This window comes from Zootoca vivipara, chromosome 8 (assembly GCF_965207765.1).
Source record: "Zootoca vivipara chromosome 8, rZooViv2.hap1.1, whole genome shotgun sequence".
NCBI lineage: Eukaryota > Metazoa > Chordata > Lepidosauria > Squamata > Lacertidae > Zootoca > Zootoca vivipara.
In genome coordinates this window covers 48,275,793-48,302,278 of record NC_142591.1, presented here as the reverse complement: position 1 = coordinate 48,302,278, position 26,486 = coordinate 48,275,793, and the positions used below count along the sequence as shown (strand labels likewise).

The 26,486-nt window shown below is 41.8% G+C and overlaps 1 protein-coding gene and 3 non-coding genes across 5 annotated transcripts; 3 read left to right on the top strand and 1 right to left on the bottom strand.

The window, feature by feature from the left end:
• Positions 1-340: 340 nt before the first annotated feature.
• Positions 341-15,978, bottom strand: UBE2V2 (ubiquitin conjugating enzyme E2 V2). 2 transcript variants are annotated; one of them, XM_035125701.3, is made up of 5 exons: positions 15,936-15,978; positions 8,961-9,062; positions 8,402-8,547; positions 3,320-3,445; positions 341-1,216 (listed from the first exon to the last, which is right to left on the bottom strand). In XM_035125701.3, exons 3-5 carry the CDS (start codon positions 8,444-8,446, stop codon positions 1,070-1,072), a joined length of 318 nt encoding a protein of 105 aa, XP_034981592.1. In that variant the 5' UTR covers positions 8,447-8,547; positions 8,961-9,062; positions 15,936-15,978; the 3' UTR covers positions 341-1,069. The 2 variants fall into 2 exon arrangements, with proteins under 2 accessions (XP_034981592.1, XP_034981591.1); XM_035125700.3 differs by lacking the exon at positions 8,961-9,062.
• Positions 15,979-22,850: 6,872 nt separating this feature from the next.
• TRNAA-AGC (transfer RNA alanine (anticodon AGC)) lies at positions 22,851-22,923 on the top strand. Its single transcript has one exon. It is a non-coding gene; the product is annotated as a tRNA-Ala (tRNA).
• A 469-nt stretch (positions 22,924-23,392) lies between these two features.
• On the top strand, positions 23,393-23,465 carry TRNAA-AGC (transfer RNA alanine (anticodon AGC)). The gene has a single exon. It is a non-coding gene; the product is annotated as a tRNA-Ala (tRNA).
• A 652-nt stretch (positions 23,466-24,117) lies between these two features.
• TRNAA-AGC (transfer RNA alanine (anticodon AGC)) lies at positions 24,118-24,190 on the top strand. Its single transcript has one exon. It is a non-coding gene; the product is annotated as a tRNA-Ala (tRNA).
• Positions 24,191-26,486: the final 2,296 nt, after the last annotated feature.

The following is a 26,486-nucleotide window of genomic DNA, read 5'->3' as shown; positions in this document are numbered from 1 at the left end:
AATATAACCCATCGTTTTTAATAGCAAATCTACTTTTTAAAAAGCAATAAAGCATTGCAATATGTGACACATGGACATGAGCAGTTATGAAAGCAGTAAAGTTACAACTAGGTGTCCGTTCTGTCTTCAATATTTTGTGTTTTGTCTTAAAAATTATTACACATGTAGAACCTAACTTGTACCTAGACTAAGGATCTGGTCTGGCTGAAATTACTTCAACTGTCAAAGATACAAAGTAAGTGAGTGGAACACTGCCATAGATTAGGAGCAACATCTGACCTCTTAGTGCTGCAATGTACTACTGGCACAACTTAAACAGAGAGATAAGCACAGCCTCAGATACTTTCCACATTTTATTTACATTTGAAGACTAATTTTATTCTCAATCACATATCCATACACCTATTTTCCTTTTTTGTTTTGCTTCACTAAAACTTAAATGCATGGTTTATTAGAACAAAGACTGTAAACAAATATTTGCAATGTCCATTACATGTAACACACAGGAGCCGCTTAAAAGAAAATCATTTCCCCATTTTATAAATACAAGTATCAAAACAATCCTGACCGTATTCTGTGACACTACTAGCAGTCAGCACCCACACCTTTGCAAAAATTAAACAAGTTGAGCAATGGTATTTGCAGTACCTGCTACTGAAACAATTTTATCTGCAGCTCTTTTACTAAAGCAAGATGGATAAAGCATGCCATTTGTATTTTTTCTTCTTGAGAAAAGGTTTTCTGAAACATTATTCCACAGCAACCTGACACTTCCTGTCATGCTTTCGTCTTGAAACACCGGAGCTCCAATTTTAGGCTACTTCAGGTTTATGCTTAAAATTATAGTGCCTTGGTAAAGAGGAAAAGTAATTGTGCTGCCTTTTTTTTTTCTCTGATTGTGCCTGAAAACATATGGGGCATACATATACATATATATATTCTTTCAAATGTCCAGATCACGTACACCAGCAGAAACTCTTAATGTGTGGGTGGTTTGCATTGTGAGATTGAATCAAGACATTAAACATAAGTAGAAGTTGTTTAAGACAAGTTTGGGATTCAGCTAAAATTAATTGTTATAAGTTTGTCCTTCTGGAGGTTGTGGAAGCTTCATATTTTCTTTGGACATCATTAGACGCCTTAGCTCTTGAAGTACAACTTTAATGCTATAAGAATTTTGCCATTTTGCTAACACTGGTATGCTTCGTGCATCCACCTGTAAGGAAAGAAAGTGCACATTTAAGTAGGGCACGTAAAATAACCAATTCCATAACTGTGGTAGCATGCTTGCATTGAGTTTTCAGACAACCTAAACACCAGCCACCTGCTCTTATGACCTGGTGCTAACACCAGCTGCACTAGTACATAAGTGGTAGGAATGAGGCCTTAATTATCACTGTGACTCATCATAAACCACCATGGATACAAATGTCAAGGATGAGAATTTGTGGCTCCTTTTGAAGATTTTTTAGGTTTTATAGCTATTCAGGGAAAGTTTTCAAAACATATGGCATCTCCTGCTAAACAGTTCAAGAGGAGGAAGGCAGGTGAAAATAATGTTTTGTCCTATCTCAGGGATAGGTTAATAAAAACTGACCATTTTGGCTTAGCAACATAGTCAAATGTAAATGTCAGCATGCATCAACTAATTAATTATTGGATAGTGCGGCAGTGATTTAACCTCTCTATTCATTCATCGTTTTAAAAAAACAGGCCAACTATTCTGTCTCTTATGAATAATTTGTATTTGGATAAAATTCAAGGAACTTAGAATAGACACTTGCAGCTGTTGGAATTTAAAACAGAAACTATTGCGATGAATCAGCAAGATAACAAAGAATACTGTTTCTTTAATAAGTAAAGAATACATGCACCCTTAAAGGCCATGGAAAAATAAGGTCCGGGATATACAACAGTCAAGATCTCACAGTACTTCCACAGTGAATTTTTACACTATAGGACATTCTATAGAGGGTGGCTAGCCACTGGCCACCAAGTAAATTTCTGCCGCTCTCCCCCACACTGCCAAGTCCCTAATTAAAAATAAAAATAAATGTGACAAGGGACTGTGGAGCATGGGTAAACCTCTCTGCCTACCCCAGCAGTCTCACAGTAGTTTCAATCATCTGATGAGCAGGGAAGGGGCATTAGAGCCCTTTCTCAATCTGATGGCACAAGTCAGACCCACATGAGCAGTGGGCCCTGTACATTTGTGCATGTGAGTGTGAGCAGCCACACCACCTGCTGACATTCAGCCTCCAAGAGCAAATGTAGACATTGGATGATACACACACCCCCAAAAAAATGTTAGCCACCCCTGATCTATACAGAATATTTTAGAGCTAGGTCACAGTTCTTCCTAACAAAATTCCAATATAACTTTAAGTTTGTTTGAGATTCATCAGTTCAGTTTTTACCTGACTGTTCCCTAGCAACCTACTTGCAATTCTACAGCTCCCATTTAATGGATTTTCAGTCCATCACACTGAAATCAATGGCCTACTCAACTGGGGGGGGGGAACCAACTCAACTGATACAGAGCAAGCAGAGACCACAGATGTGCTGTTGCTTTGAATTTATTCCTGTACTTGACTGAGACTCAAAGAGTCATTTTCACTGGGCAACTTCTGCAGCTTTAGTTGGATTGATCATAATAGAAACACGGGAGCTAAAAAGACTAAGTTTGTAAAATTTAATTATTTAGCATAACAGCAAAAGCAAACTATACTGTAATTGATGAACAGGTTTCCTTTAATTTGCAGTACTCCAAATTATGGCTCCAATTGTAGAATTTTAATATATGGACCCAAGGGCATGCCAAACATTACACATTTCCTAGATGAATCTCCTACACAGAGAAAGAGATTTGTGGCTTTGGCACATTCCTATACACAAAATGTTTACTAATGTAAGAAGTTGATTATGTTGGCAGTCACAATTTTTAAAAATTGCTTTCCATTCCTTTAACTATTTCACACCACATAAAATTGATTACGCCTCTTTTTTTTACTGTGATTTTATAACTTTGGTATGGATCCAGACTTGGTCAGAATAGACCCCACTGAGATCAATGGGGCTTAGTAATCATGACAAACTTAAGTTTCACTGATTTCAATGGGTCTGCTCTAAAAATGACTAAATGAAGATGCAACCCCTTGTCCGTAGGTACCACCAACACATAATATGACAGCACAATTTACAAATTAATGTGTTAATTGAGGGCATATAAGAGCAGAAGAACATACAACTTTGGGAGATTAAAAATCCTTGCTTTTCTGCAAAAGATAAACTGGCTTGATCATCTTGCATTCCATCTTACCATTCCATTGGAATTATTTATTCCATTCATATTAATTTTAGTTACGAATCTAACTGTTGGAGGTGCTTCTGGATATTTAGGCCCACACTCTACTTTCAAGCTGTATATTCTGTTTTCATAATTTGTCTAGTAAACAGAGGAGGGAAAAAAAGAATTAATCATACTGAAAGCTAATATGCATTCCAAATAACAATACTGAAACAAAGTCAGTCATCCCCATCTCAAGGATCGTGTGCAGAGCTGTTTCAAAATTGGTAAGATTCTGCTGACCAGTTGTTTGGCAGGAAAGAGGGGTAGCAGGTGAATTCAGCTTCCTGCTCTCTCCTAACAGCTGACTGGTGACATTTTAGTATTTTTTGAAGGGCTCCATGCATGCATAGCTGAAGAGCATGGCTTGTATATATCCCCACTTCTCCAGCCATCTAGAGATACGTACATAATACTAGCAGGATTGGGACAAATAAGTATCTTATAATACTAAAGCAACAAAGGAACTTCAACTTAACTAAGGCTTAGCAAGAAGAAACTGGTGTTATCATTTCATGGCAGATTTCCCTCCTTCACCTGGTAACCATTATTTCAAGTTTCTTGCCTAAAGATTTTTATAAAATGGAAAACCCAGGTGTATCTTCCCCTTAATACTCACAAAACAGCCCAACCTCAATGCCACCATCATTCAAAGGATCAATTTTTAATAGAGAAACTGTAAGAAATATATACATGTAAAGGCAGATGCAAGGTGGCAGAAGGCAGCCAACAACCTCAAACAGAACTTTGCAACAAACCAAAATTGAGAAGAAGGAAGCAACAGAACTTAGGATAGGCTTCTGCATCTAATAATACCCTGCTTGAATGTAGTTGCTGAGAGACAGAGGAAGGTCATCACGCTTGCTTTCCGAACTGAACTGTGCTTGAGTAAAGAAGCCCAATACCCATAATAGTGGAAAGACCTTCCACAAAACATCACCCTTGTAATTAAAAAGCTTCTTCACTTTCACATATGAGAAACTATCTCCTCCTACTTTCCACATGTGTTGCAGTAGCCTTGTGCATCCTGGGCCTGTATATACATACCTACTTCACAACGACCCCACTCAAGGCATCTCCCTGATCTGAAATACAATGTTGGTTCCTTCACAACACCTGTCAGCCCTAAAAACAATATTTAACTCTTTTATTATTTCACTGAGTAAAGTGGCTTATCTATTAAAATTAAAATTATGTTCCAGTTTATTAGTCACTGAAGAATCTGAATTGTGTACTATATGGCATTGTCAAAACTACCTTATGACTCATTCAGATCTCAGTGTGGATAAAGTACTCAAATTACTGAACACTCCGAACAAATATGCATGTATCAAATTAATCTGGGAAAATTGTGACCAGGGGTCACTCTAGTAATCAGACAGTGCAATTTCATCTTGATTGCTTAAAGACTAAAACAACGAGCAGCAGCAGCGAAACAGACGTGTGAGAGGCTGCAGGAGGAATGGAAGAATGAGGAAGTCCTGCTGGGCAAGTATTCCACGCACAGACAGGCACAACTGGGTATAATTCATAAATGGTAATTTTGTTGTGGGTTCTATTATGGTTGCATTTGAATTTTTATAGGTCACCTTGAAGGCTTCGCAGTAGGAAGGTGACACAGAACTGTTTAAATGAAACCGCCTAGTTTTTTTTTGCCTGGGGGGGTGGGGGACGATACTATATAGATTTGAGAATTCCCTTCATGAATGTTCTACATTGGGGTGGAGAACATCTCTCATGAGCAACCTTGAGAGGCAGGCAACATGCCAGTAGTGCATGCAGCCAGATGCGAAACTGAGTGGGAAGGTAGGCTAAAGTCAGTAGAGCAGTGGCTGTGACTCGTTACCCCTTTCAGCAGATTACATTTCAGCCATGCAAAAGTCAGCTTTCTACACACCAAAACACATACCTCTATCCAAGCAAGCAAGAGCCATTATCACAATTTAAACATACACCCCCCCCCTCAGGCAACAGCACGTGAGAAGCACACAAGAAGTGTTGGTGAGAGGTGTGGATAAGGGAGGGTCCCAAGGTCCAGAGGGTCTTGGAGGGCCTGAGATTCACTACCACTGCTCAAAAACCTACTGGGCTCAGTGCTCATCCAAACTAACTAAATTAAAACCTTTCCCTATCCTATAGATGCAGTATCCCTTCATCTTCAGAGAAGACAGAAGCTGCCCACAGCATTTTAGTATATAATTTCCCATCACTTAACCAGACTACTTCTTACCATTTAGCTAGATTTAGCCTGAGTTCCAGGAATATTTACTGTTCCTTCTGCAACACTGACCAGAACACCCTCAAATCCTATCGTTGCTGGGATCCCCTTTTCTCAGAAAAGACAGATTTGCCTAAGCTTTAACTACCGTGTCAAAGATGTTTAAGTAAGCACAGTGACAGGTCAGTTTTGGGGAAACAGAACTAGAATTGCCTTGCCCTAGCTGCTCTCAGTCTCTGCATATAAATAAATAATGGAACTAAATGCAACTAAAATAATGGGATCAAAACAAATTCAAATTGATACTAACTTTAGGACATTCAGTATGTGTGATGCTGAAGCAGAAAAAAAGATTGATGCTGCTCCACAACAATGCTACTAATTTTATGAATGATCTTCAAAACTAAAATAAAAGGAAACCAGTCCTAATATTAGTACCAAATCCTCTCTATCTTTGGTCAGAATTTACTCTTGGCTTATAGCAGCTTCCTCCAATTTGCAGTTCACCATGACCTCTTCCTACTACTGTCCCATGATTTCTTGTATTTTACTCTTTGGGTATGTCCCCGTCCCCCCCGTGCTACCTAGAAACACACATATGCACTGAAAACTATATGAGGGTGAGGGGAGAAGAGTTCACTCCAATTCCCCAAGAATTGAAGAAAATGATGTGCAAGTGCCAGAAGATAAGAACATCCTAAGGAGAAACACAAGTGAAGAAGCCCTCTGTTAGCAAAACTGGCAGATTAAGTTACTGCAGGTATAACCCCATTTTCAAGGCTACCATTCATACCAAATGGCTTAACCAGTCTCATAATCTAGCCCAGGCATCCCCAAACTGCAGCCCCCCAGATGTTTTGGCCTACAACTCCCATAATCCCTAGCTAAGAGGACCAGTGGTCAGGGATGATGGGAACTGTAGTCGAAAACATCTGGAGGGCTGAAGTTTGGGGGTGCCTGATCTAGCCTGTTTTCTTACTAAAGGCATCTGGGTGGGCTACCCAAAGCCAACTTCCGTGTTACCACCAGTGGTAGGTCTGAAAAACCACCGTCTCCACCATGGTTCACTAACCGAAGACCCCATCCAGTTCAGCATCTCACTGAGCTGGCTTAGCAAAAGGCATTATGCTTATTTTGATGAACTGAATATAGGGGTGTGGAGAGTGTATGAACTTAACAGTGCTTAGCTTATTTTTTTAGCTGCTATTTATAGATTATAAATGACATTGATTTGTTAATCATATTACTTTTGCTGTAATTGTGATGTTTACCTTATTTTTTAGCTGCTGCTTTGTTAATAGTGTTTTATAGACTGTAATGGTATATTGGTTTGTTAATTATTTTATATGATGAATGTCGTACTTCTGATGTTCTATTGTGCTCTATTATGTCATTGATATTTATTGTTTGTAGGCCACTGCGATTCATTTGAATGTAAAGTGGCAAAGAAATACAATCTATCTTAACTTTGCCTATGGGCAGAAAACAATTACATCTCTGCCCAATTCCTGGACGCCCAGAATACTCCATACTATACTATACTATTATATTTTAGCAATATGTCAGCCATACAATATGCAGATACCTGATTTTCAAAGACTAATTGTGTCTGGGGTAAAGCAAGGGTAGGGGCTGCATTTGGAGTACATGGGAAGAGGAGCCAAGCCAAAAAGCCACAGTATCCTGAAGTGAGCCAGATGTTGCAGCTACTCCAACCTTCTCAAGCCAAGACACATCTGGAAGGCTAAAGTTCAAAGGGAAAGCCAGAGCAGATTGTTGGCTTATGGAAGGGGTTGAGAGAAGGTAGACCATGCTTTACTAGTGGATCTCTAGCTAATTTGCAATAGATTGGCAAAGGCTTCTGCCTCCTAACAGCATAAAATAAAATAAAAATACTTTTCCCACCTACAGTAGGCTGCTGAAACCTAATCAGGTATGGACTTTTGTTAAAAACTGAGCTCAGTTTAGTTCCAGTACTGAAAACAAATTTGAAAGGTTCAGAATGTTATTGGGGCATACTGAGTTCTTTATTAATGGTTGAATCGTTTTCACACTAAGCTGTTGGAAGTAGATCCTGGGGTTATAATACAAAAAAAATGAGATTTGACTAGCATAATACCAGGCTCTGCTGCCAACATGCAGGTCTTAAAGGGAAAGGAGGGGAAGATAACAGAACTCTGTTTACACTAGATATGCATGTCAATTGTCATCATCCACATCAGGTTACTTTGTTTGTTATGTTTGCACATACAAGCAGACATAAAACTAAAGGAAGGGAGAATATTTGGTGCCATAAGCCCAGTGTGACTAACAGGCACACACTGAAGTGGTATATTATAAATTAAAAACCAAAATAGAACATTTCATGTTTCTAAAGGTCCAAACTGTTTCTTGGCAGAGCTGAAATTGTTGTTTAATGAGGGATAGCTAATATCATCAATGTGTTGTTTGAATACACACAATCGAAATATGCATCTGTGCTGGGCCACAATTGCATACTGAACATGCATTTGGAACACTTCAACTTGAGCAGGAGTCACCATGAGACACTGTCATCTGAATACAGATTTAATAGTCTTCAATAAAATGTAATAAAAATACCATTGTCCTTAATGTTACAATTATGTGGCTCACATATTGACCCTGGGCCTATAAAAAAACCATTCCACAACTTTCTACCAATGTTACCAATTGTGAAAAAGCAAGATTAGCTATAGGGCTAACTTCTGTTATAGCTTATAAGATTCCTAATTGAATTCTGATATTCCTCAATCTTTGGGCTGAATCCAATTAAGTTATACAGTACTCAGAATGAAGATTTAACTTATAGCACTGACCCTTGGTGGTCCAATAATCATGCCCGTCCACCTTGTAAGTGTCATGTCTTCGTCATCTTCGAGACCCCAGCTTACTGTACCATCTCCTACTCCTTTCTGACCTTCTTCAAGTTCTTCCAACAAGCGAAAATTACGAGGGACTTTAACTATTTGAAAAAAGTAAAGCAATGTAAATAGCAATGTTCAAAATCACAGCTGAACTCTTGTCATGTCTTAGCATGAAGGCCTGGTTGAGCCAACTAAAAAATCCACACCTGAGAATTTATGTGTCTCTAACACATTTTACTGGTATACATATTTTATTGCAACCAATGTGAAAAACAAACTTATTTCCACTTATGAAGTATCATACAACTTGGAATCTTAAATTCCTCAGCAACGTCAAATTATTTGGATGCAGATTTGACTTTCTTATGGGTCTTTTATTTAAAGTGACAGTCTAAAATAAATGATCAAATTTCATATCTGGAAGTCATATACAGCCATAATTTTCACCATTTAGTTCATCAATTTTCTGCTTCAGAAAGTAAATTTTAATATATAGAGCTATGACAGTTACCTCAGCGTTACATCAGTAAGCACTACTCAGTCATTACTTCTCTGTGGAATACTGGTTAGACAATCCTTTATTTAAGATAAAATAAGCGGCTCTTATTTTTAGCTGTAAGTCATCTCGAGTCCCATTAAGAGGAAAAGGTGGGATATAAATAAATAAATATATTATTATTATTATAGTAGTAATAAATATGAGACTTTGCCCAAACACTCAGCTTATTTGCTCCTCCCTCTGCAGCATAAGCAAACCCAAAAAATATGGTCAATAGATTTGAAACAAACTACAATATTAAACCATACTTTAAGTGGGTTAACTGTCTTAGCTTGTTCCAAAACTCGTAACCCTAGTTTCTGAGGGCAATGCTTACATTGCAAACAGATGAACAAAGGGGCTCAGTGCATGGGGCATGGGCTTGTTTGTTTAGCACTTAATTCTGCTTTTCACTGTATGTCTCACAGCAATTTACAAAAAATCAGTGATATTGTTCGTTATCTTTTATTATAAAGCAAATATCATCATCTGAACTGGTCATAGTCACACATACTGCATATTTAATAAGAATATTGTGCACACAAATTCTAATTGAGATGAACTTCAGAACTAGAAGGCATTTAAGAAATATTGCTCTTTGTAATTGTCTGACTAAACAACAGTTCAGAGCAGAAATCAGTTACTTCCCATTTCATAACAAAAATAAGAATACAGAAAAGCATTCATTTTCACGGAGGACTGGTTGTATGAAAAGGATTAGAGAAGCAAATTCACAATACACCATTTTCCTACTAATAAAAGGATGCATTTCAAAATATGATCCAAATCCACAAACTGTACTGGCAGCTCAAACGACTGTATCAGGATACTAAAGCAGGTTACATATCTGATTCCTTGCATAGGTCAAACAATTATGCAATGCCTGCCCTAAGTTGCTTTGACCACAAGCATGCTCATGTGGCTATTTTGAGAGAGAAAAGTGCTAAGGGATTTTAACAGATAATATCTTCAAGACTTCTAAATACCAAAGATGCTGGAGATCGTAAGTGTGCATTCATTATACTGAAATACAGCAATGGGAGATGAGTTGACCTATGCCATACTGCAGCAACGTATCCAGGATCAAAACTAGGGGGGGGGGGGCAAGGCACAGGAGGGGAGGGGCCACAAAGTGGGAATGTGGGCGGGGCTACGGAGCCCAGGTGAAACTGACTCCGGTCTCACCTAGGCACCGCAAAGCTTTTTGCAGTGGGAGGCGCCAGGGCTCCGCTGACAGCACGCAGCCAGGGCGCTCGCTCTGGCCCAACGGGCTGCTCCCGGTGCACTATGGCCAGGACCCCGGCGGAGTGTGCAGCCGTGGGCGAGAGCGGCACTGCTGGCGGGGCTGGTGGGCAGAGGCAAAGCACAGCCCAGCGGAGCACGAGTTCGGCGTTCCCGCCCGCCGTGCCCTCCAGCTTCCCGTCGCGCTCTCTGGTTCCCTGCCGCGCTTGGCCTTGCCGGAGGGCATGCCGGGGAGCTGGAGGGAGGGCGCGGCGGGCGAGAACGCCGAACTCGCGCTCCGCCGGGCTGTACTCCCCCTCCGCCTCTGCCCACCAGCCCCACCAGCAGCGCCGCTCTCGCCCACGGCTGCGCCAGCCCTGCTTCTAGGGGGGGCAGCTGCCGGCCCCGCGCTGGGTACGCCCATGCCATACTGTGATATCACACAACCTATAAAGGAATATACTGTAGATTCCAATAAAGTAGTTGCCTTTTACAGCTACAAAAAACTGAGCAGGAAATCATAACCATGGGAAGGTTATCACTATTACTGGCCATTTTTCATTCTTAGAATAAAAGCTTCCCCACAGCACTCTGCTTCAACCAGGACTACAAATATACTTGGCTTTAAAAGAAAAAGGGAAACTAAATAAACCAGGATTTGCCCCACTATAAACAAAGCTGTAATTCCCTATGCACTCTCTCCAGGACGTATGACTAAAATCAGCTTGAGCATACACACAACCAAATGCATGCTTTACACTAGCCAATATGCAGTTTGCCCTTATACACCAAAAGATCTCCTTTCCATAAGTGCCCTGCTATACGGTAGTTTCCAGCTAAGAATGCCCAATGGTTGCCATGGAAAACAGTTTTTGAATTAGAACCCCTCACAATACAGCAGTGTATTGCAGACTAAATTTTAAAATTGCTCACATGCTGTAGCTGCTCACTACCTTTATTTGAATATAATCATATCACCATTACCAAACGGTGAACATTTGGATAATACACAAAACATTTGTACGTATTGCTGTGCAGCCTCAGACTCACTTTCTATACAGTATTATTGTGCAAATAAGAACAGATATTTCTAAACATGCGAAACTACATTTAGCATTTGATAAAAGCCAGAACCATTTTTTTCTGCATGGCTAGCTACATGCTCATTTGACTACAAAAATGCCCCCCCTTTAGACCAATAATTACCTCCCCTAATCACAGCATTAAATATTATATCCATGTGCATCATGAAAACATAGAATCATAGAGTGAAAGGTACCCAAAGGGTAATCTAGTCCAACACCCTGCAACAAGAATCTCAACTAAAGCATCCATGACAGGTGGCCATACAACTTTTGCTCAAAAACTTCCAAGGAAGGAGAGTCTACCACCTTTCAGGGTGGTCTGTTGTACTGTCAAAAAGTTCTTGATGTAAGAAAGTTATTCTTGGTGTTACGTCAGAATCCCTCTTCTTGTAACTTGAAGCCATTGGTTCAGGTCCTACCCCCCAGAGCAGGAGAAAACAAGCTTGCCCCATCTTTCCATGTGGTATCCCTTTCAATATGTGATCTCTCCTCTCAGTCTTCTCTTTTCCAGGCTAAACATACCCAACTCCCTCAACCATTCCTCATAAGGCTTAGTTTCCAGACCCTTGATAATCTTGGTGACCCTACTTTGTACACCTTCCAGTTTGTCAATATCCTTCTTAAATCAGGCACCCAGAACAGGACACGGTATTCTAGGTGTGGTCTGACCAAGGTAAAATAGAGTGGTACTATGACTGCCACTGATCTGTCCACTATACAGTGGTACCTCGGGTTAAGAACTTAATTCGTTCTGGAGGTCCGTTCTTAACCTGAGGTTAACCCGAGGTACTATTTCTGGGTTAGCAGAGTCTGTAACCTGAAGCATCTGTAACCCGAAGCGTCTGTAACCCGAGGTACTTCTTTTGCTGCTGCATCACACTGCAGACTCCTATTAAGTTTGTCGTCTACTACAGTGTTTCTCAACCAGTGTGCCTCCACTGGTCTTGCTAGCTAGGGATAATGGGAGTTGTAGTCCCAAAACATCTGGAGGCACACTGGTTGAGAAACTAGGACTCCTAGATCATTTTCATATGTAAGCCAGGAGTCTCCCATCTTATATTTGTGCAGCTGCTTCTTGCTGCCTAAGTGCAGAACATGGCATTTGTCCCTACTGAAATTCATTTTGTTAATTTTGTCCCAGTTCTCTAATCTGTTAAGATTATCTTGATTCCTAATTCTGTCTTCTGTGGCTACCCCTCCCAGTTTGGTGTCATCTACAAATTGGATGAGCATCACCTCAATTCCTTCATCCAAGTCATTTATAGACATTGAACAACCCTGTGGCACCCCCCTTTTCACTTTTCCCCCAAGGTGAGGAACCATTAGTGAGCACTCTTTGGGTTCACTCAGTCAACCAGCTACAAATCCACCTAACAGTTACCTCATCCAGTCCACAATCCACCAACTTCTCTGCAAAAATATAATGGGGCACTATGTCAAAAGCCTTACTGAAATCAAGATACACTATGCCCACAGCATTCTCATGATCCACAACACTGTCAAAAAAAGAAATTAAGATTTCTCTGGCATGACTTATTTTTTAGAAACCCATGCTGAGTCTTAGTAATCACAGCATTCTTTCTTAAATTCTCACAGACCAACTCTTTACTGCTATCTGTGTCAAGCTGGCTGGTAGTTAACCAGGTCTTCTTCTCTCACATTTTTGCAGATGGGGACAACATTTGCCCACCTCCAATCTGCAGAGACCTCACCTGTTCTACAAGAATTCTTAATTATTATAGGGAGAGACTTGGAGATTACACCTGCAAGTTCTTTTAGTACCCTTGAGTGCAGCCCATCAAGCACTGGAGATTTGAATTCATTTAGTAGCTAGGTATTCCCTTGCCACTCTTTTCCTATCTTGGGCTGCAGCTCCCTCCTTGCATTGTTTATTCTGTTATCACCAGGTTGGTCATTGCTCTCCTCTTGGGTGAAGACAGTGGCAAAGTAGGTGTTGAGCAATTTTGCCTTCTCTCTGTGACCCAATAGTGTTTCTCCATCTTCTTAATGCAGAGGACCTATACTTGCTTGTTCCTCCTTTTGCTTCGAAAATGTGACAATCACGATTCAGTAAATTAAAATAATAACCCAAAATTAGTGGATTCTCTGTGCTGAGTGTTATCTTTGAAAGGAACTTTTCCTTGCCCCCAGGCAGATTCATAATGAGAGTATGAAGTGAACTCTCATCAGCTGTTTACATTTGCTGCAGAAGCTTACGGTTCCCTTAAGAGAACACAGCTTGGAAACTGTTTTTGTATGAAGTTTGATGGGAGCTATGCAAGGCAGCTTATGGTTAATGGACAAATTAAGAAAGGCATATTAGTGATGCCCAGAAAATATCTACAACACCCTAATTTTCTTGGAAATTAGGTGCAGGAAAGACCTGCACCTAAAAACAAAATTCTGGCCTGAATTGCAGCAAACTGGCAAAATTCTGAAAGTTTTGTTGTAAGTTGTAAATGTTTAATGGAAAAAATAAATTATGGATGTATCAGTTTATGTTTTGTATCTCATCAGTAAAAAAATATCTGAAAGGAGTTGCTATTTAAAATACTGTGAACCTATTGTTGATTGCATTTATTAGACGAGTAAAAACAGCCAGGCAGCCATGTGTTTGGATATATAAATACCACTTATTTTGTTTTTTTCTGCATTGACACAAATAACTGAAGATCATCATGGGATCCAATACAACATCCTATATTTTGATTGTCACTCAAGAACTTCAACTTACACCAGGATGTAAAATGTATTTCCCAGTAGAACTGGTTTTGATCTTTAAACCACTAAATGGTTTGGGACCTACTGACTTAGTAACTTGTATTCTATGTCCTATCACAGAATGTTAAGATCAAACAAGTGTTCCCCCACCAGATTTGGAACTCCACCCATCCCCCATCAATCCTGACTTATGAAGGTATTTTGTGACAAATGTTAAAACAGGGCTATGCGTGGGTTTGATATTATTAAGAGGTTTTAATTTTTATTGAGTGGCTTTATTTGGCTAATTCCTATGTGGCTATAACACGATTACAATATTTAGACTAACAGATACACAAGTTTTGAATCTGAAAGAAAATACCTTTTCAGGATATTGAATGATATGCATAGTTTCCAGGTTAAAATTATTTACAGTTTATTCAGCACAAGGTACCAACCACTGTTACAAAAACAATTACCTATTAATGGTGTTTAAATAAAAGGCTGGAATAAAGGAACAAAAAGCCAAAATTATTTAAATACCTTTACAAGTTCAGTACCTATCAGTGCTGTGAAAGATCTGGGTATGAAACATATTGCCAACAATGAAAAGGAAGATATTTACAGCCTAAGCAAGTAGACCCACAGTATATTAAAGAGAAATTATTTTCAAGTAAAATCATTGGTAACACCATCTATGATCAACAACATGCCATAATAATTTGACATGTTTAAATCTCAAATAAACTTTGTAACATAATCCATAGTATAACAGTTATGCATTTTACTTCACATTAATTGTGAATAACTGCCACCCCTGGTTCACAAGCACTTCTCAGCTGCAATATTTCCACTTCACCGTTTCTATCATTTTATGAGAAGTGGGGAGAATTGAGACACAGTATTAAAAAGCTGTGGTAGGAACTAGAATAAATTGAAAGTAAGAAGGGCAGAGGAGAATTAGGAAAGTGGGGATGCTGGAAAGTGGGCAGTATACAAAAAAGGCAAGAAATAGGGTTGGGATAAACGAGGATGTAGGGAGGAAAAGAAAGAGAAAGTCAGGAAAACGGGAACTGTAAGGTCCAAGAATTAAAGGCTTTCGCTTCTCTTAACCTACTGCCTCAGCAATACGATTTAAAAAAAACAAAGTAAATTTAATACAAAGCCTCAAAACTCATCGCTAATTGCTGACCAGCAAAACCAAATTTCCTTCTGGAGTTTTGCAGGAAATACAAGATCACAGCCGGGAAAGGAGGGAAGTGTGTCAGTAACAAAAAATCATACGCAAGATTGACCTGAAGAGCACAACGGACCTCATCAGCAAAAAGACCAAGACAAAACGCAGAACTTAATTACACCCCCCGATACACACTTTGTTTTTTGTTGAACGTATCTGTCCTGCACTCAACAACCAGGAACGCCTGCACTTCTGAGTCGGCAATATTAAAAGTCACCTAAATGCCACTGGGGTCGGCTTAGTTTCCGAAAAGAGGAGGAAATATTTATCAGTATTACGTTGCGGGGGGAGGGCGGAAGAGAGACTCAAGAAACGCCACATTTCCGTCTCACCCAAACCCAACCCGAGCGAGAGGAGGAGGTCCGAAGACCCCGAATTCCACCTTCCCCTGAACAAAAACCAACCCCAGGAGCGGAAAGCTGCCTCGGCCTCCCCACCTCCCGGCTGCACCGCCTGCCTCTGCCAACCCCGCAGCCGTTTCCTCCCCGCATCCCTTACAGCCCCAGCGCCAACCCCCGCGGCCTCCCCGCCCTCCTCTCCCGGCGCCGGAACCTTGGCCCGGCTGCGCTGGCGCCGACCGCTCTCCACAGAATGAGCCACGCCGGGGACCCGCCACCGGGGTCTCCAGGGAGAGAAACCCCCTCCCCGGTGCAAGCCCCCCGCCAGCCCTTCCAACGCGCCCCCCGCCTTCCTCTCAACACAGACCTGTGGATCCGGCCATCTTGTCCAAACCCCTCCCCCACCAGCCAGGAAACACACGGGCGCCGAGCACGTGACATCTGCCTTGCGCTCTACGTCACTTCCTGGAAACTAGCCCCGCCCCGCACTGGCGTTTGTTGGTTCTGCGCGTCGAGAGGGTGGTGGCTAAGGCGGCTGCAGTTAAGGGAAGGGAAAGACAGGTAGACAGATCGACCGGGGTGGGTGGAGAGCGAGGGAAGCAGGTGGCCGCTTCTGCCCTCAGTAGAGGAGGGAAGGAGGGAGCCGGCTACGCGAAGCAATTGACAGGAGGCGTGAACCCTCCCCGGCATTTGTCGCTCTAGTGTCGAGCAGTGAAGCTTGGAAGGGGTTAATTACGGAGTTTGCGGAGGTAGCCAATGGGGTGGCTTCCAGGTGATGGAGGACTCCAACTCCCATCAGCCCCGGCCAGTGTGGCCAATAGTCAGGGATGATGGAGCTGTAGTCGAGTAAAACCTTAACCTACAGAGGCTGGCTTGGTGTATTAAATGTTGGGAAACTGATATGAAATTCACAGGCAGTGATAGTTGCTCACAGTACCGGTCACCACACAGAAGCAGCTTAAGATCCAAATACTTTACTATGGCAGAAGATAAGGCTCAGTAAAGCAGTTCTGAATGCAGAGTTATACAGCATGTAGATTTTTGCAGATCCCGATATATACAGATTGTTGTTGTTGTTTAGTCGTGTCCGTCTCTTCGTGACCCCATGGACCATAGCACGCCAGGCACTCCTGTCTTGCACTGCCTCCCGCAGTTTGGTCAAACTCATGTTCGTAGCTTCGAGAACACTGTCCAACCATCTTGACCTCTGTCGTCCCCTTCTCCTAGTGCGCTCAATCTTTCCCAACATCAGGGTCTTTTCCAATGATTCTTCTCTTCTCATGAGGTGGCCAAAGTATTGGAGCCTCAGCTTCACGATCTGTCCTTCCAGGGAGCACTCAGGGCTGATACATACATATATACAGATAGGTAAAGGTAAAGGGACCCCTGACCATTAGGTCCAGTCGTGACCGACTCTGGGGTTGCGTGCTCATCTCGCATTATTGGCCGAGGGAGCCGGCGTATAGCTTCCAGGTCATGTGGCCAGCATGACAAAGCCGCTTCTGGCAAACCAGAGCTGCACATGGAAACGCCGTTTACCTTCCCGCTGTAGCGGTTCCTATTTATCTACTTGCATTTTGACATGCTTTCGAACTGCTAGGTTGGCAGGAGCTGGGACCAAGCAACGGGAGCTCACCCCGTCACAGGGACTAGTAACACCAATGGACTGATGACTCACAGACTAACTGAGCTGACATATATTAATCTCATATATAGTTGGACCATTACCATAGTAACTGGCTTGGCTGACCTTGCACCTGCTATTAGTTCATCCATGGAGTGATTTATGCTCATGAAGGACATTACCCATTTTCATTTCCAGTTGCTCCAACATTAAATACTACTGTATTTAATACAATACTATTGTGTTTCATGCAAGGCAATTTATTTCCCGCTCAAAACAGAAAGACAAAGCTATAGGTTGAATTCATACCATAACTCAAGTCCTGCATGTTACCCTCCTTCCTGACTGTAGAGAACAAATGGGGAGTCTGTGGCTCTTCAGATGTTGCTAGACATTGCAACACCCATCAGTCCCAGCCAGCAAGACTCATGGTCAGGGGTGATGGGAGTTTAACTCCAACAACATCTGGAAGGCCATATATTCCTCCTCCTTCCTTCCCTGTAAAGAGTTAGAGAAATAACTGCTGTGTTGGTGTTAGCTTTCGCTGCTTTGATTTATTTATAATTGAAGGTTTTTATCATTTACATTTTGTATTGCATATTATATTTTTAGTTGTGAACTGCTAAGGGAACTCAGTTATATAGATGGAAGAGAAATGTAACAAAAAAAATAGTTGTCTGAGGGTGCTTAGTCCAGTGCTGTCATTAGAGCCTGAAACACATTTTATCAGCTTCAGTTGATACACTAGCTGCAACTGTACCTGGGTGGACCATGCTCTGCTACACACACATTTAGACTACTGCAATGCATTATACATGAAGCTTTCTTTAAAAACAGTCAGTAGATCTAAAATAGTTGATCCAAAATATGACTACAATATTGTTTTACTGGGACTGGATGTTTTGATCATATTAAAACTGTCAGTGCTTGGCCAGCTGAACTGGCTCTCATTTTGTTTCTGGCCCAATTTAAAGAGCTGATTTTTAACCTCTTTATTCCTAACAGCTTATGACCAGGATACTTGAAATATAATTTTCTCTCATATATACATGTTTGAACATTAAGATCCTCACCAGAGGCTCTGTTTGATGTGCACCGAAAATCTCTTCTGGGAGTTCCCCCAAGCCTCTTGAGCAGATCTGGGGGAGGGGGCACACAGGGAGAGGAGAGAAGGAAATTCCATTGTGCAGGCGGAAGTTTTTGCACAAATGGAACAACTTTGTTGCATACAACCCTGTGTGCTGGAAAACTGGTCCTTGATACAAGAAGTAAAAGTATCGATCTTGATCCATAAAAAAACATATATACCAGGACAATGCTTTTATTAGACAAATGAAAATATCACAAAACAGTGTGCAAGCTTTCAAAGTTCTCCAGAACTACTACTCCCACATTCCATTTTAAGATTGTAATCAGATGCAGACTCCATGGCTTCACAATCATCCTTTTTCCCCCTCCCTTTCTTTCACAACCCTTTGTTTTCTGACATTTTGGATAGCCAGATAAAGGATTTGCCCTAATAAGGATTTTGGAATTCTCCTTGATACAAGGTACTTAAACTTAACTTTTGACCTGTTTCTAACATTTCTCCTTCCGCAAGATTGCTGAACATGTGTCGGAGATCAGTTGTAGGCATTCTTGGAATCTTACCACCCAAGGTTCAGATATACCGTAGGACACTAAACATAAAAATATAATAAGATGAGCCGGCTGGATCAGGCCAGCATCATCTTATCACAGAGGCCAGACAGATGCCGGCGGGACCCAAGAACAAGAGCAGGCTCCCCTCCACTGATTTCCAGAAACTGTCCAGTGAGTTCTAGTTGCGTGTCCATGGATTCTAGTTTTACGAGAGGAAGAAAAACATTTATCCACTTTCTATATGCCATCCATAATTTTATACACTTCTATCACATCACCTTTACTTGCCTTTTCTCTAAATTAAAAGGTCCCAAATGCTGCAAGCTGTTCTCATAGGGGAGTTGGAGCTTGATAATTTTGGTTGCCCTTTTCTGAACCTTTTCCAACTCTACAATATTCTTTTTGAGGTGAGGTGACCAGCCTGAAACTCCCCCCACCCAACTTTTAACAGTATTAAAACACACCACAGAATTTTAACCAAACTTACTTTAAAATATTCTCTCTATTAAAATACACAAAATTGGAGAATGCGGGCATCGATCCCGCTACCTCTCACATGCTAAGCGAGCACTCTACCATTTGAGCTAATTCCCCTCACAAGATGAGGAGTTTAACCTTTGGTGACTCATCTTGGTGATTCATCTCCTTGGCTGGCAGATTGGGAGAAGTTCCACTGAAATTTGAGCTACACTGTTTCAGCCTGCAGACATAGGGCTGCAGTTTTGGCTACAGGATTACCAGTACAAACCAAGGCACGTCTACTCAGAAGTAGATCCCTACTGAGTCCAATTGGACTTACTCCCCAGCAGCCTAAGTATTCTGACGTAGTAGTGTCCAGCTTAATCAAACCTGCCTTTAATTCCAAACTACAGCATAGAGCATAGAGATCAGTTTTACAGTGGTACCTCGGTTTACAAACACAATTGGTTCCGGAAGTCTGTATTTAACCTGAAGCATACTTAACCCGAAGTGAACTTTCCCATTGAAAGTAATGGAAAGTGGATTGATCTGTTCCAGACGGGTCCGCGGAGTACTTAACCTGAAGCGTACTTAACCTGAAGCGACCTTTCCCATTGAAAGTAATGGAAAGTGGATCGATCTGTTCCAGATGGGTCCGTGGAGTACTCAACCTGAAGTGTCCTTAACCTGAAGCGAACTTTCCCATTGAAAGTAATGGAAAGTGGATTAATCTGTTCCAGACGGGTCCGCGGATTACTCAACCTGAAGCGTACTTAACCCGAGGTATGAGTGTAATTGGTTCCGGAAGTCCGTACTTAACCTGAAGCGTACTTAACCTGAAGCGACCTTTCCCATTGAAAGTAATGGAAAGTGGATCGATCTGTTCCAGATGGGTCCGTGGAGTACTCAACCTGAAGTGTCCTTAACCTGAAGCGAACTTTCCCATTGAAAGTAATGGAAAGTGGATTAATCTGTTCCAGACGGGTCCGCGGATTACTCAACCTGAAGCGTACTTAACCCGAGGTATGAGTGTAATTGGTTCCGGAAGTCCGTACTTAACCTGAAGCGTACTTAACCTGAAGCGACCTTTCCCATTGAAAGTAATGGAAAGTGGATCGATCTGTTCCAGATGGGTCCGTGGAGTACTCAACCTGAAGTGTCCTTAACCTGAAGCGAACTTTCCCATTGAAAGTAATGGAAAGTGGATCGATCTGTTCCAGACGGGTCCGCGGATTACTCAACCTGAAGCGTACTTAACCTGAGGTATGAGTGTAATTGGTTCCGGAAGTCCGTACTTAACCTGAAGCGTACTTAACCTGAAGCGACCTTTCCCATTGAAAGTAATGGAAAGTGGATCGATCTGTTCCAGATGGGTCCGTGGAGTACTCAACCTGAAGTGTCCTTAACCTGAAGCGAACTTTCCCATTGAAAGTAATGGAAAGTGGATCGATCTGTTCCAGACGGGTCCGCGGATTACTCAACCTGAAGCGTACTTAACCCGAAGTATGAGTGTAATTGGTTCCGGAAGTCCGTACTTAACCTGAAGCGTACTTAACCTGAAGCGAACTTTCCCATTGAAAGTAATGGAAACTGGATTAATCCGTTCCAAACAAGTCCATGGAGTACTTAAACTGAAAATACTCAAACCGAGGCGTACTTAAACCAAGGTATGACTGTATTCTGAATTTATTTTTTACCTCATATGCCTGTTTTGCTCCTTTTTCCCTCGTAGGGCGATCCAGGTGCAAAGGAGGGCAGGGCTCCTTTATTCTAAATTGTTGCATAGAATAGAGCATTTTGACAGCTGCCATTGGACAAGCCAAGGTGAAAAAAGCTAGACCAGGCATAGGCAAACTCTGGCCCGCCAGATGTTTTGAGGCTACAGTTCCCATCATCCCTGACCACTGGTCCTGTTAACTAGGGATGATGGGAATTGTAGTTCCAAAACATCAGGAGAGCTAGAGTTTGTCTATGCCTGACAATCTTACTCGGCTACAAGTAATTGCCAAAGAAGAAGAAGAAGAAGGAGATGCCTGAGCTAGACCTACCGAAGTATATTCTGCACACAACTATGAAAGGGACCATTGCAGAGGCACCTTCTCCTGTCTCGTTTCCTTCCTTCCATCTAAAAAGAAAGCCAAACAAACAAACAAACAAACAAATAGTGGTCGTGGTGTCCCTTAGATTGGGCTGTGACACAAGTATCCTAGGGAATCCTCATTTTAGCTTGTGCCCCCTACATGCAATCAATATTGAATACTGATGATTATTATTAAACTGCCTTTATTTTACATAGCCTGCAACAATAAACTTCCTTTGGATATCCAGTGTGGTGTAGAACCAGCGTGGTATAGTGGTTAAGAGCTGTAGACTGGTAATATGGGGAACTGGTTTCACATCTCCGCTCCTCCACATGTAGCTGCTGGGTGACCTTGGGCTAGTCACACTTCTTTGAAGTCTCCCAGGCCCACTCACCTCACAGAGTGTTTGTTGTGGGGGAGGAAGGGAAAGGAGAATGTTAGCCGCTTTGAGACTCCTTCGGGTAGTGATAAAGCGGGATATCAAATCCAAACTCTTCAACTTCATCTCTGTAACAGTTCTGTCTCTGCCTTCTTTCTCGCGTCCGGTTTGTCTCTCTTGGGGGGGGGGGGGGTAAATGCCTTGTTCTATCTTTAAAATAATACTCTCCAGATTTGGGTTGGGTTTTCAGCACACCCCTTTCTCATCTTTTCCCTTTCTCTGCTCCGTCTCTCCTTATTTAATTGGCCTGGCTGGGGTTTTGTTGGCTGCTCTTGCACGTGGCTCTTCCAGAGATTCGATCCGTGCCTGTAACAGTATTGAAATGCTTTGAAAACTGATGTTGCTAATTCACTGCAGCAGTATAAATTATCTGCCTTCTGTCCAAGTCCAGAGAGTTAAACTCCCCGGAAGGAGAGGATTAAAAGAACAGATGTTCAGCACCACGTTGTTTCGCTGCTTGCTTGCGTGAACTGCCGGACAGGGAACAACTGCATGAATGTTTGCTAGACAGCTCATTTCCTGCGATGACGCACTGAAGGGGGAGCGCTGAAGGATCTTTGAGAAAGGGGGAATTAGCTCAAATGGTAGAGCGCTCGCTTAGCATGTGAGAGGTAGCGGGATCGATGCCCGCATTCTCCAAGATTTTTTTTTTTGTTTGTGGATGTGGGATGATGGTGCTGGTGGGAAGCAAGAAACAGAGGAGCAAGAAATGATGATTGATTGGAAGGGACCAGCACAAGGAATCATCTGGTCCAACCCCCTACACTGCGCAAATGTGAGGTTCGAGTCCATGACCCTGAGATTAAAGAGTGTCCTGCTCTACCGACTGAGCTACTAACATTTAAATGATAATTCATTTAAATAGGTCTACTCTGAGTAGGACTGGTATGGGATATTACACTTATAGTAGGTTGTGAAAGGACGATTCCAAGAAACAAGTATTTTATCAAAATACAAATATGCCAGTGCCTAAGACCAGGCAGCTCATTTCCTGCGGTGGCACTCCTAAGGGTGACGACTGCGCCGTACAAGCATGAAGGGGAATTAGCTCAAATGGTAGAGCGCTCGCTTAGCATGCGAGAGGTAGCGGGATCGATGCCCGCATTCTCCAGGCTGTGCTCTCTTTATGTCACACATTTATATCCCTTCGTTAAAGCAGCTGGCTAAACGAGACCAGTCCGTCGTTGGAAAGATTGGTGCTTAATAATGCGAAAAGTAAAGGCTTAGATAGAGCAGGTTACCCGATACAGTTGTAACCTGATTCAGTATTTGTAAATGAAATGCGCAGCCAGGGTTTGGAGGGGGCGATGCTCCTCCAGCCAAAGGGAGGGAACCAGAAAGGTGAGCTTTCTGAAATGAATGGTGCAGGATGCCGCAGTTGTTTGGTGACAGATCTTTTGGGATCATCTCTTTGCTGCCGCTTATGCACCCCTTCCACTTCCTCAATCCGCTTCCAAATGGAGCTAAACCTGGGTTTGTTTTACGGCTTAGAAAGTAAACTGCAGAATTTATTTTTTTAAAGGAAATCCCATTTCCTGCGGCATTTCACCATAGGCTAAGCAGCAGGCTTAGTACAGAGAGGGGAATTAGCTCAAATGGTAGAGCGCTCGCTTAGCATGCGAGAGGTAGCGGGATCGATGCCCGCATTCTCCAATTCATGCTTTTTCCTTTTTTTAACAGGAAGAATAATCAGCAATATCTTTTAAAAAATGTTTAAAATTCCCTGGTGTGTTTTTTTATTTTATTTTAAATAAAAGCTTTTTTGATTGCAGTCTGCCAAACGAAATAAACAGGGGAATTGCCCCATAGTCAAGGGCTTGTATGTAAGAATGAAAGAGGGTAGCTGGATAGAGGCACGCTTTCCCTAGGGGGCTGATTTATTTATGTTTGGTTTTTTTAAAAAAAAAATCCCCACCCCAAACTTGTTGCTTATGACTCTGCTAAGCAGAATGAGGTAAATGGGAGCTCAGAAGGCAGACCCCTTAATTAGAAATTCAGATGTCAATGCGCTCCCCTCCCCCCAAAAATTCTTTTTCATGGTGGGAACCTTCGGAATACGCACAGCAAGGGGCATCGCAAATACTGTCGCTTTAGCTCTTGCCCTTTTATGACTTCCTGCCTCCAACTCTCCAGCCAACAATGAGGGGGAGAGTGCCTTTATAGAGTGCCTGTCAGAAGCTCCTCTTCAGCTTGTTGTTAATAAGTGATCCTGTAGCCCCCCCCATCCCTGACTCAATAAAGACTCATGCTATAGCTGTTTCACGAGGAGACTTTCCACTGTAGAATTTCACAATCAGCTGCGGAGGGGGAATTAGCTCAAATGGTAGAGCGCTCGCTTAGCATGCGAGAGGTAGCGGGATCGATGCCCGCATTCTCCAGCTGGGCTTTTGCGCGGGCCTTGCGTTTTTAATAGGAAGAAATTAATAGAGGGTTGTGGTTTTGAAATGTTTGTGGGACACGTCTTATAAAAAGTTCGTTCAATCACAGCTCCTCACGCAGAATGAAAGGAACTGGGGTCGTCATTCTGCATCTTCTAATTCTTTATTTTGTCCCTTTTCAGAAACTAATCCCGTCCTTATCCCATGCATGTTTACTCAAAAGTAAGTTTTGCAAAGGTGCTTACTCTCCATTATGTGTACCTACAACTGGAGGTTTGATTTTTTTCTCAAAAGACAGAAATAGTAGTGAAACAACTCTAAATCAATTTGCATAAAGTTAATCATTACTTACAAAGTTGTAAACACTATGAAAACTTTGGTTTGGAGTAGATCCATTGAAATTAAAGAACACACGTCAGTCATTAATTTAAATACTCTGAGTAAACGTTAGTTGACTACAACCCTACTTAAGTTTGCTTGAATAGGTACGGTAACAATATAATATTGTCCCGTTGAAACTGATTCTAAGAAGTGATAATATCAAATGAAACACTGTTGCACGTGTCTCTTTCAAAATAGAGAGATCAGCTACTGCTAATTGTTACAACTACCGGTAAATGAATGAGCCCGGAAGAGTTCCTGTTACTACTACTTTTTAATGCATTTCCATTCATGGAGTGGGAGTGGGCTTCCTGTGTTAGCCTTGGCCTGTGCTATTATTTTGCTGGCTTGCTGGGTATTGATTTTGCTGGGTTGACAACAAACTTGTTGGCCACTGCCTTACACCCAGGAGGGGCTAATTTGTGGCCCTCATGATGTTGTTGAACTCTCAATTTCCAACACAGAATGCTTTAATGCTTGTGAGGGTTTAAAAACACAAACATTTTCCCTATTAAAATATTATTTAAAGATGCTAGCGAAGCACTGGAAACACAGCTAAAACTGGAGAGAACCTTTAAACTCTAAATAGGGAAGAGTTGAAAGCAAAAGCTTTTTTCTGTTGCAAGTTGACAATCTATTTCAGCAGGAACAGAATATATCCATTTAGCTATCAAAACAATTGTTTTCTTTATTTGAAGCTCAGAGAAGCTGAAGTTGTGTACATCTTTTGCATATTTTCGATGCAGAATTAAATAAACACAACTAGGCAGCAACAAGATTAATGCCCCTGCATTGTCTCCATTATATGCCGTTTTCTTTAACATTTCCTTTAAAAAACAATTATTCTACATAATTGACTAATACTGCTATATTTCCCTCTTTGGTAACACCAACAGCTGGTAGTCCAGAATAGGTTCCAGTCATCGCTTTCATCTCCTCCTTGTGGTTGTTTTTATTACAACATACAATTCTTACTTCCCCAGCTGGTGGCAAAATGCTGTTCGTTTGTTGCAGGAAAAGATGGGTAGGCTAGCTGCTGTGCACCTGGAATTGTAATTTGAAAGTGTCCTGGCTTTAATATGTAAATCAGGGGTGGCTAATTTTTGGGGTCTGGGAATAATATTCACCCTTGACCCATTCCTTGGGGGCATAGCTGCCAAGTTATCCCTTTTTTACAGGGATTTTCCCTTATGCTGAATAGGCTTCCTCGCGAGAAAAGGGAAAACTTGGCAGCTATGCTTGGGGGCTGCATACCAGTTATGAGAGTGGCTACTTGCACACAGCATCCCTTTCAGATGACCCATGCACATGAGCTGAGGAGGGGTGTTCGTCTCTGTGCTCATCAAATGATCTAATTCTGACGGCCAGGGAGGAAGCGATTTGCAGCAGGACACTTGCCCACTTCCCACAATGGGGGTGGTGGTGGTGGTCTTTTGGGACCAGGTCAGGTTCCAAACCAGGGGTTAACCACCCGCTAGTATTGTATTGAGCCTCTACATTTTGTCATTTCCAACTGTATTCTTTTTTCATATAATGAATGGTTGCCATTTAAGCACATTGCTATTATTATGCTTGCTCATTGTCAGGAACCCGAAAGGATGTGTGTCGTGCGTTTTTAAAGATACAACACACCCAGGTTGTTGTCCATCTATATATGCCACACTCACCATGGCTCTCAATATATATTTCGTCTTCTTTTTCTATAGAGTGAACATACAGGCAGGGACAGGTTCTACAAGTACATGAAGAAATGCATGCCTGTAGAATATGGCCAGTATATGCATGAATAGGGCTTCCTAAATAGGGTTCCTGTATGTGTCAAGCCTTATTTAGATACATGTTGCTGATGTACTTTAAAGCTCCTATGGCAGCAGGCAGAACATGTACCATCGTTGCTTTCAAAGCTTTTCTTACT